Genomic DNA, 11,741 nt, shown 5'->3' with positions numbered 1-11,741 from the left:
TTCCTCCATTTCTTACAAAAAGAGAATGTGCTTAAAAGTGTTAAGATGGCATGTAAAATATATTTATAAGAGCTAATATGGGATTATTTTACTTGGAATAAACGGTTCAGATTATACCACTCTTTAAAATGTATAAGCATGTTAAAAGGGGCAGTTAAAGAAAAGTATTTTTGATTAGTTTATGTAACATCGCAGTACAGTCTTTTGCTAACAACGTTAATGTACAGCACCTTCAATGAGCTGGTCGCTAGTTGAGCCACTCTCTTCACACAAATAAGTCAAATAATACTTTTAACACTTTCCACATCATATTATATTTTTACAGTATTTTTATATATATATATTTTACAGTAAAGAAGTTATAAAAGGCACTGAAGTGTTTTTGTGTTTGTGCCTCCTCACAAACCACCCTTTCTTTTAAGAGTCGTGATCCTGTTCCGCACATAATTTTTCACACGAGTCCATGTTCGCTGCTTCAAAGCTTCTGACTCTGTGTGAATGCATCTTTCACAGTCTTGCTTACCAGGAACTTTGCATGTCTTGATGAACTTCATCATGTGTCTCTCTACTGCTTTTACCTCATTGTCCTCCCATTTCTTTTTTGGAGCATTTGAAGAACCTATGGAATAATTAAAAATGTAATTCTCATAACAACTAAATCAGTGAGTATGACCAAATCATACATATGTCCTAATGTGTAGATTTTTCTGAATTTTGAAAAGCCCTTGGATGGATATTGCTGCTTGGAGCTAATTTATGGTTATTTGATGATTATTGTGTGTGTAGTTTAGAGATTTTTCTTACCTTGATCCTCTTGTGAAGCGGATTGATCAGATTGAACAGGTGGATCAGTCTCTGCTGGTGCTGTCGTCTGAGATACGTCACTGTAATCCTCCTCATCACTTGACATGGAATCACCTTGAGCCTCAAGTTGCTCTAAACAATTGATAAAAAAAATCAACAGTTTATTGATTATACTTAGCATCTGTAACATATGACTATTTGCAGTTTTTGCAAATATATACAGCACAGACACACACAGACCGTTCAAGTATACTCATACCAATGTCGTCAAGTTTCTTTCCTTTGAAGTCCGACAGTGTTCCTTTCTCCATGGCCATTAGGACTTTACTCATTTTTGCCAACTGCAGTGTCCCCTCTGGTAACCGGTAATACGGTGACGAGGTCATCACAGAGGTGGACACAGCACAGGGTGCCGATGAAGAGGATGCATCAGTTGTGGACGCGACTAAGGATGACTGTAACAGTTTGAAAATATAATTTGAATAAAAACATAAGGTCTACAAGCAAAAGAACTAAGGAAACTATTAATTAATATTAAAATAATTAGCTGTTAATGGACTGAGGACTGAGTATTGTGATGATGTTGACATATTACTCACCAAACAATCTTTTTGTGATAGCTGTTTAGCAATCTTATTGCGTTCATTTTTCAATTTCTGCTCTGTTAAAACGTTCATAGCAATCTTCATGATGTTTTCTTAATTTTGCCAGTCTTGATTGAAACCGCTTCTGTGGATATATAAAGAAGTATTTAGCATAAAGGGTTAGTTCACCCAAAAATGAAAATATTGTCAATAATTACTCACCCTCATGTCGTTCCACACCCGTAAGACCTTCATTCATCTTCGGAACACAAATTAAGATATTTTTGATGAAATCCGATGGCTCAGTGAGGCCTGCATCCAAAGCAATAACATTTCCTCTTTCAAGATCCATTAATGTACTAAAAACATATTTAAATCAGTTCATGTGAGTACAGTGGTTCTACTTTAATATTATAAAGCAACGAGAATACTTTTTGTGCGCCAAACAAACAAAATAACGACTTTGACAATATAGTGATGGGCCGATTTCAAAACACTGCTTCGGAGCTTCACAAATTGAATCAGTGACTCGGATCTCCTATCAAACGGCTAAACTGCTGAAATCATATGACTTTGGCACTCCGAGTCACTGATTCAATAGGTTGTTTGCAATCACGTGGTTCTGTTGAAGCGCGAAATTCCGGTGGAGGGCAAGCAGTGAAAATTATAATGGAAGAGATGGGGAAAAGTCCTTTCTTTGCTGGTTTTAGAAAGGTTTAAACAGAAAATCACAACATATGTTGGACGTGATCCTTGTGTTATGAAGAGGAGAGACTTTTCCGCTGAATTAAAAGACTTTCCTGTCATCGAGGAGGCAGATATAGAGGATGTGAAGCTGCCGTCACGCCGCATTCAGTTCTAGTCTGGTTTGTTTATATCGCGCTGCCTTTCTGCTGGTGATGTTAAGTGCAGTATTTTGATTTTCTGTCATGATTGTGAAAAATGTCGCCATTGTTGGTCATTTATGCTGAATCGAGAATTGTAATAGGAACTCACAATATCATTCAGGGAAAAAAAAATTGACAGTAATACAATTTTCGCCTTGGTTGAGAAGGTGAGGAAAGACAACTTTTAGCAAATGTAATAATGTCACTAAATAAACCCACTGCCTTTCACTAAAAAAAAAAAAAAAAAAAAAAAAAAAAAAAAAAAATCACATACTTTTGAGTTTTGTATTTGGTTTTTGTGTAATAATTAATTAACATTATGTTTGCGAGTATGATCACTCGCTTGTGAATGATTGTAACTTGCACACAGTCACTTCAAAACTGTTCACAAGCTTCTATGGGTTTGATTTTGGTCATTTGTTGAAATAAATACAAAAATACAGCGTGTCGGTGTCCGTCCCCTGAATGTGACCCTCCTATTCTCCTTCATGGCCATATGGGGAAAGTGAATATTTACAAAAACAACATTAAAACTAGTTACATTTACACGCTTCCAACAAAGAAATGCATTGACTTCCATCAGCTTGTTAAATATTTATTTTATTTGGACATTTTCTACCATACGACGGCTGAAGCGGCAGTGCGTGACACTATTTTCGTGTTAGCCGAGAATTATATTTAATTATAATTAAATAGGATAAAATATCTTCTCCTCCCTGCAAACGATAGCATGTAGAATGTTAATATTTAACCGAGTCAAAAACAAAAGGTAAGTATCCATATTAATTTCAGTATCAGCAGACGCAAAACGCTATAAAAGGCGACAACTTTTAACGTTAAAAAATGAAATAAGTTATAAAAAACGGAAAAAGTTATGTAAACGATATAAACACCTTCTGGGTTCTCGATTTTAACGATTTGAGCAAATATAAACAATGCAAAACCTTTTTAAGTTTTTGATAGGATTCCTATATAGAAACATCACTCCCTGCCCTCCAGACTCATTCGCGCAGCTGCTGTGACGTCATGTGCAAACAACCTATTCATAAAGCTCCAAAGCAGTGTTTTGAAATCGGCCCATCACTATATTGTTGAAAAGTCGTTATTTTGTTTTTTTGGTGCACAAAAATATTCTCGTCACTTTATAATATTAGGGTTGAACCACTGTACTCACATGAACTGATTTAAATATGTTTTTAGTACCTTTATGGTTCTTGAGAGAGGAAATGTCATTGCTTTGAATGGAGGCCTCACTGAGCCATCGGATTTAATTAAAAATATCTTAATTTGTGTTCTGAAGATTAATGAAGGTCTTACAGGTGTGGAACGACATGAGGATGAGTAATTAATGACATTATTTGAACTAACCTTTTAAACAAACATAAAATGTACATTAACAATATTGAAAATAAAATTGTGACAATAACTAGGTAACTAGCAGAGGTGGGTAGTAAGGCGCTACATTTACATTCCATAACTTTTGGTGCTCAAGCGGTTAATAAACATTACTGCACGTTAGGGTTGGGTATCGTTTGAATTTGAACAATTCCGATTTCGATTCCGGAACGATTCCGGGAAAATCGCAAAGCTAGTCCCGGTTCCAATCAATACTCGATACTCGATACCCAAGCCTACTGCACGTGTCTAAAGAACATTGCAGCTGGAGCTACTTCTCTCCGTTTGTCTATGACGAGTCACACAGATACTGTGCTTCTCCGCAGTGGTTCCTTCCAGACCGGGAAGGAACCAATTGAACTTTTTACATTTCTTTCACAGAAATTACATTTCTAATGACAAAATATTATTTTGTACCATTTGGAGCGTTTACACAAAGTGTGCTGGATGAAGTGGACATGCACCTACAATCAACTAAAAACAAACCTTCTAATGCATCCTACGGTCTGCCAGCGATAAAGATCTTTTCTAGTTGAACACCTGTGCACCAGCTGTTAGTAGTTGCCCGTGTTGAATAGGGTGTTCAGTATTTTGGGGCGGAGCAATGAAGGGAGGGGTGTGGTTGTTTGGGTGTCGATTTCAAATATCAACAGTTTTTCCCAGAAATCATCTAATAGTTGCTGCATTATGAGATAGTTACCGTTTTTCTTGATGTTCTTGCTTTGCCTGACTGCTTATGTGGACCACTGCTGTTCACCTCGTCCAATCCAGGTGAAGAAACAGGAGCAGCACAATGGGGCTGGATGCCAGAAAAGGAACCAGTGAATATAAAAATCAGAAATGTTTGTATAGAACAGAAAAAACTATTAATTACTCTAGCTGTCCTACAGTAACTTTATCTATCGCTCCTTTCCTTCTGTTAACACCCAGACACACTACTCACAAAAGAGACAATAATAAAGAATAATGATACAGATGTTTTAAAGTGGACTTACCGATCTCTGCGGACCCAAACTGATGGATGGCTTTTTATCAGAGGATTCAGTTGATGCTTGATTCAAAGGCTTGAGAAATATGAGACCACAATCACATGGTAACTAATCAGATAGTAAAAGATTATCCTGAATTACTGATCAATCTTTCTATAATTTTCTTGATAGTACCTTGACTCGCCATGGCCAGTCTGAGTCTCCGTGATTGTAAGTGATTTCTTCCCCTGGTAGAATGTCTCGCACAGCAAAGAGACACAGGTGAGGTTTCCTGCTCACTTCAAGGGTTCTCATTTTGCAAGTAGGATTTCTGTGTTCATCATTTACAAGTCTTCCCAAGGAACAGTCTTCTTTAGATGCATCCATGCTATAAAGACATAAAATTATTACTCAATACTTGTAATCTTATATATGCTAGACATGTAGAGTTATTTTTAAGTGGAAACCCACCGCTCTGCATAAGTTGTATGTCTTGTTTTTTAATCTACCTGATTCAGATCATCAGCTGATCATCAGGACACAGCTCTATGAACTCAACCGAGTGTGTCAGGTTAAGGAGACAAACAGAATCTGCAGAGAGGAGGGTCTGAGAACCACGGATCTATCGGATAGTGTATGGCAACATCCTCTCAGCAGACAAATGCATCTAACATTCACCATTTTGTTCTCTTTTGGGAACACGGTTAAAAACGAATATTGATGACTCAAAGAAACTGCACTCAGCACCCTTCAAGTCAGTTCATGGTTGATTTTAAGTATTAAGGGTGTGTTCACACTTGGCATGTTTGTTTAGATTAAAACGAACCCCGGTGCCATTGCTCTTTTATGGCACTTTCTCACTGTGCGGTACGACTCAACTCGGCTTGGTTTGTTCTTCCACTGCAGTTAGTACCGCTTCAAAGTGATTGGGATTATAGTCTGATCATTACAGTTGTGCTGCCACCTCGTCTACTGACCACGATAGAGGCATTTCTTTTTTCAAGTTGCATGTGATGGTTATTTAAAACAAGTCAATTAAAAAACACGAGACAGCAAACCGCTAGAATTAAATCTTGCAGGTTTGCGATACAATCTAGTGTCTCTACTACATCAATCCAACAGGTCTGTACTCACCACCAATTTCTGCCACGCCACTGAAAGTCAAACAGGAACGCGTTCTCGGCCTCAGTGTAGTGTTCAGTTCGGTCAAGACTCTCTTCTGAACTCAGAAGTTCACCTCTGTATTCAAGAGCAAAATCACCTCTGAAAAAAGCTCTAGTGGTGAAAACTCCACGCCCTGAAGAGGAGAAATGCGTTAGATTCAGCAGTTTATTAAGTCAACTATCATTTTGATCATTACTTAAAGTTCTCTGCCATATGATGTACATTATATGTAAAAGGGAAATTACTGAATGAAAATAGTCAATAGCCAGGCAAATTTCTAAGTATGCTGTGCTCTTTATACATTACATTATACTTTAAAGCAGTGGCGAGGCTACAGAAGGGCCAGGGCGGCACTGGCCCACCCAGATTGATGGCTGGCCCACCCAATCAAAGGTGCCAGAATATTTCATTTTATTTCCAGACACTACTTTGGTCTGGAAATATTCATATCTGTTGCGAAGGCCTATATATGATTTGAAAAATGTATTATTAAAAGTACATATAACATGATATGTTTTTATATCGCGCCGGTAAACTCAGCTTTCCAGAGTCGCGGCAGCAGCTGTTTCTATGCAGCGTGCGTCACCGTCCATGAGTCGCGCTTATAATAGCCTATGTGTGCCGGTTTGTTTTAATTTTTACTGTGATTAGCCTATTTATTCTACAGTAACAATTTATTCTATGTAGTCACCTATGTGTAAACAATTTAAAAATGAAGTAATGACAATGAAATTAAATCGAGCTTTGGTTCAGTATTGTGTCCTTCCCCCACACCAATATGACAGTAACTCTCCAAACAAGCAAAATGCCCCCCATGTTATTCGCGATATGATCCGTCAGCTCCAGTCCTCTGATTTGGAGCGGTAAAGGCCCAGGTATACTTTTCCCACGTTCCCCTCCGTCTCGCTCACAGTTGAGCGCGCAAATCTTTCTAAGATACTCCTTTGCTCATGAGCGCGCGGGCCTTTCAACTTTGCCCATGAGCTCGGAAAGACGCGTTCGGATGCACGCACACGTGCACCGTCCATGGTCATAAAAATTCGGCTGCACGGACACTGTTCAGGGAGTCAAAGCTAGTCCACGGTCTAGTAAACGTTTCTTGCTACAAGAGAGACTCGGACATTGCACTACTAAACACTGAACGGTCTGTGCGTGGATTTGGATAAAAAAGTTCATTGATTTGATGCCGTGTCCGATTGCTGTTTATTCCTTCACAGTGGCATATAGTGGATGGGCATGCAGGGCTATTAAATTATTTTTCTTATTATCATGCTACTTTTATTATTAAATTAATATTGCAATTCATTTGCCCCGCGATATCATCGCATCACCGCATAACCGACGTGCTGCGAAGACAATAAAATATTAGTTAGATAGCTCCTCATTTAAAGAACAACTTGTTTAACATGAAATACTTCTCAAATTAACGAAAATACTTTTTTTTCTCACTATGGGCCACAAGAGAAATATTAAGAAAATAAATTAGATTCATCTCTCATCTCTAAGAGAATATGCGCCGTTATTGTAGCGTCGGATGCCAAAAACTCAGTCAGTTTATACTTTGTTTCTGTAGTGAATAATTGACTGGAGTTTGAGACTCTCACGCAAAGTTTGCACATTGGTTGTGTGATATCCTGGCTCGTCTTCATGGTTTAAAATGGAAATATTTTCAATATTGCATTTTTCTTTATTGCTCGCAAAATGATGGACACTGATTCACATATCATCCACATCATTTCCCGTGATAATAAAATGAAGTGAGTAAATAAACAACAAGCTATATATATATATATATATATATATATATATATATATATATATATATATATATATATATATATATATATATTATATATATGACAAAAAACAGAGGTCCACCCTATTTCACCAAGGTCCACCCACTTGAAGATTTCTGGCCTCGCCACTGCTTTAAAGTCTTAAAATTATACAGTTAAAATTTTTATACTCTTTCATACATAAACAATATTATCTTGGCTTTATATCATTTAGAATAGAGTGCTGCAGCGATGACGTATTTTTGCAGGTGATCCGGTAGTTCACACCCCCCTGGTTCCCTCAACTAAAACCCTATATGTTGTTTTAACTGGCTTTTGTATGGCTGCAGAAACTAAGCTTAAGTTTGCCTATTAAATACACCACAGTTGCAAAACTTCATCGTCCTCATGATTAAGCTTCAACAACTCGTCTAGAACGTGTCTGTGTTGCAATATTTTTAAAAGAAAATTCTGTGTTTATACATGCATCGCTTCTGGATAGTTTGTCTTTGTGGTGTATGGATGTTTATGGATGGTTTTTGGCTTTAGATAAAGAGTTTTTTTGTTGTTGTTGATAAATGTGCCTCCAGGAACTGTAAAACTTTAAAAATCCATCTCCCTGTTTAATAAGTATAATGTTTTGCATTCTTATAATGTATGTTTGAATGGTTGTGTACAGTGTACATCCCTAAATCTACCTCTAAACACAACGAGGCTGTGAAAGTGACTAGTGAGTAGATGACTTGATCTGTTCAGGTGACGATTTTTAATGTCCCAGACAACCTCTGTCTCCCATTTAGACACTTGTTAGCAACTGCCTTTAAAGTAAAAGCTTTTTTTTTTTTAAATCACAAGAGGGTATTACTGATGTATATTGTGTCTTAGAAAAAAAAAAAGTGAAAAAGCAGCCCTTACTTCAGGAATTTAACCAAAACCCAATAATAAAAAAAATAAATAAAAAAAAACATTGATCATGTACATGATCATGCACAACGATATACTGATAGCTCCAAAAAAAATAATCACCTTATTGAAGGTCTTACGGGTATGGAACGGCATGAGGGTGAGTAATAAATGACATTATTTGAACTAACCCTATTATAAAAATGATCCATTGTCCTGGTTTACATACAAACCAATAACCACCTAAATGTTCAGTTCACCCAAAAATGAAATTCTGTCATTTATTATTCACCCTCATGTCGTTTCACACCCATAAGACCTTCATTCATCTTCAGAACACAAATTAAGATATTTTTGATAAAATTCAATGGCTCAGTGAGGCCTGCATTGAGAGCAAAATCATTTCCTTTTTCAGTGTTCAGAAAGCTACTAAAGACATATTTAAAACAGATCATGTGACTACAGCAGTTCAATACTTTTTGTGTGCCCAAAATCACCCATCACTAGATATTATTGAATAAAGTGGTTATTTTGTTTTTCTGTGCACAAAAAAATATTCTCATCACTTCATAACATTAAGGTTGAACCACTGTAGTCACATGACTGTTTTAAATATGTCTTTAGTAGCTTTAGAGGTCTCACCGAGCCATCAGATTTTATCAAAAATATCTTAATTTGTGTTCTGAAGATGAATGAAGGTCTTACAGGTGTGGAACAACATGAGGGAGAAATGACAGAAACTTCAATTTTGAGTGAACTAACCCTTTAAACTACAAGACTTTATTTGTAAAGCAGGTTATTCTGCATTAATGACATCAAAACCTAACCATTCGTGTATCTGGTTAGTCATAAATACTTGCCTTTATATTTGCTGATGAACTGCTCTTGAAGCCCAGGCTTATCAGTTCTATGGGTCATGTGATCCTCTGCATCCTGCAGAGGTGTTTTACGCCTTTTGCTTTTCAGCATTATTTCTGGAAAAAAAAGAAATAAAAAGAAATATAAGGTGAATGGATTAAATAAGAATTTTTAAAAATCTTTTTGATCTTACTGGAATTGTTCACCCAAAAATGTACATAATTATTGTACTAATCCTCATGTTGTTCCAAACCTGTGTTGTGTTTTTCTGTGGAACACTAAAGTTTATCTTTAAATGTAATACAGAGCTCTATGCAATGACAGCACATGTGACCAGTCTGAAACAGGCATTTAGATTAAAAAAAACCCCAGCAATATCATTGATGCCAAAAACCATTGTGACCAGATGATTGGTGTCAATCCATATTCATATTAATTTAAAAGCTACAGATTTTCAGTCAGTAACCTGATAGATTCATATGGACTATTTTGTCTGCTTTGGAGCTTGACACACAGAATAAAAAAATACTATAAAGTGTCTATGTACTGTCATTGTGCAAAAAAGCTCTGTGAAGATAAATAAAAAAACATGGATACTTTTGTGTTCCACTAAAGAAAAAAAATGTGTAAATAATGTTGTACATAAAATTAAAAATGACATCAAATAATAAAAAATGAAAATTAATTATTTCAAATTACAATACATACTGTTGATATTTTACAAAAATTGAGAAAAACAGGCTACCACTGATTAAATTGTAGAATCTAAAGAGATATTATATGAAATATAACAAAATTATATTTGCTGATCAATGCCTACAAATAAGCAATAAACTGTTTTTTTCCTTATTGCAAAAAAAAATCAAATGAGAATCAAACTCAAATACAATCGAGAAATAAAACATTAACAGAAAATAATTTAACCACTAAAGTAAACATACATCTTACTAACTTTCATATTTCACAATGTATTTTAGTTATCATGCATTTTCGGGACAACACTTGATCTCACCTCTCCAGCGTCCATTGATGGGGGTTGTCGTCTTTTTCGCGTCAAGCAATGCCATGTGACTGCATTTCCCGGGAAAACACATCCACAGCTGACGTGTGTACGTGACGTAGTTACGTATTTGGATTTCACGTTGAAATTGTGACTACATTTATTTGACCTAATAAATATTTTGGCAAACACCTAGATCTTTGTTTGATTTATTCACAGTACTGGTTCTTCAAACTTAAATAAAAAAATAAAATAAAAACGGAGGCGTACGTCTTTCTAATGGACAGAACACATGATCACTTTTAAACGATCTCTTTGGAACACATATCTTAATTTTTACTAATTCTATTTAATCAAATGTTTGAGTTAAAATCAGGGAGATGTGTGGATTATTTCGAGGCTCTAAAATAAACTTTAACGTGCACTTTATTAACAGCATTTTCTTTCAATTTTTTTTTTTAATTTATGGTATTTTATATTAAATATAAAGGAAGGAAAAGCTGCTAGATCTTGTAAAAGTGCTTTAAAAACGCATAGCCACGACAGATTATTCCATCATTTGAGCAGCACCTGTGATCTCTCATCAGAGTTGATCTCACTCTGCACTGAAGCTGCTGCGCTGCTGCTGTGGGGGATGGGCGGGAGGCGCGCGCGCGATCAGAGTCAGGCCGGTGGGGGAAGGGCGGCGAGTCACTCAGTGTCAGACTGTCTGCAGCTCTAGGGTTAGGGTTAGGGTTAGGGTTAGTGTTATGGGAGCAGGGGTTTCACATCCAGTGCCTTTTAAAATCAAAGTAAGAACAAAATAAATCTGTAAACAAACATGTAAACGTCCCAGCTTGAGTCATGATTCTTTTAAACACTTTTTATACTAAATACTGTAACTGCTCTCTCTCTCTCTCTCTCTCTCTCTAAATATAAAACAATGTTTGCTGTAACTGCTCTCCTATTATATATTCTCATTCATATGCATCCTTAAGATGTAAACCAGTATGTGCATTTCTTAAAACAGTTCATACAAATAACAGCACACAATGAATTACCTGCAATAGCCTGTAACCAGCTCATAATCCTTATATCAGTGTCATCAGAATGACAAGTCCTTGTGTCATTGTTCACAAAGACACTCTGACAGTATTTTCAGAAGTAATATGGATACGATTTTGATGTCAGTGATTGAAAATACACAAGACTGCACTTTATCTGTATGGCATACATTTCAACAGTATGAACACGTCACTCTAGACTGGATGAGACAGGATTCAGATATACTTTCTGGTGGTCTGTCAAAAAATTACAGTAGCTACAATGTCATGTGATATAATGACAGCCAGTGGCACAGATCCTCACCAAACCGCCCATTCCAGCGTGATGAATATGATCCTCAACTGGATGGAACTGGAATA

General features: G+C 36.4%; 1 protein-coding gene across 1 annotated transcript; it reads right to left on the bottom strand.

Moving 5' to 3' along the window:
* Positions 1 to 343: 343 nt before the first annotated feature.
* LOC125263326 lies at positions 344 to 10,777 on the bottom strand. The gene is made up of 9 exons (XM_048182315.1): positions 10,351 to 10,777; positions 9,341 to 9,454; positions 5,773 to 5,935; positions 4,834 to 5,026; positions 4,666 to 4,734; positions 4,371 to 4,469; positions 1,064 to 1,259; positions 805 to 936; positions 344 to 619 (listed from the first exon to the last, which is right to left on the bottom strand). Exons 1-9 carry the CDS (start codon positions 10,430 to 10,432, stop codon positions 399 to 401), a joined length of 1,269 nt encoding a protein of 422 aa, XP_048038272.1. The 5' UTR covers positions 10,433 to 10,777; the 3' UTR covers positions 344 to 398.
* Between the last annotated feature and the right edge of the window lie 964 nt (positions 10,778 to 11,741).

Source organism: Megalobrama amblycephala, linkage group LG2, assembly GCF_018812025.1.
Source record: "Megalobrama amblycephala isolate DHTTF-2021 linkage group LG2, ASM1881202v1, whole genome shotgun sequence".
Classification (NCBI taxonomy): domain Eukaryota; kingdom Metazoa; phylum Chordata; class Actinopteri; order Cypriniformes; family Xenocyprididae; genus Megalobrama; species Megalobrama amblycephala.
Note: the sequence above shows the minus strand (reverse complement) of the source record. Positions and strands in the feature narration are given on the sequence as shown.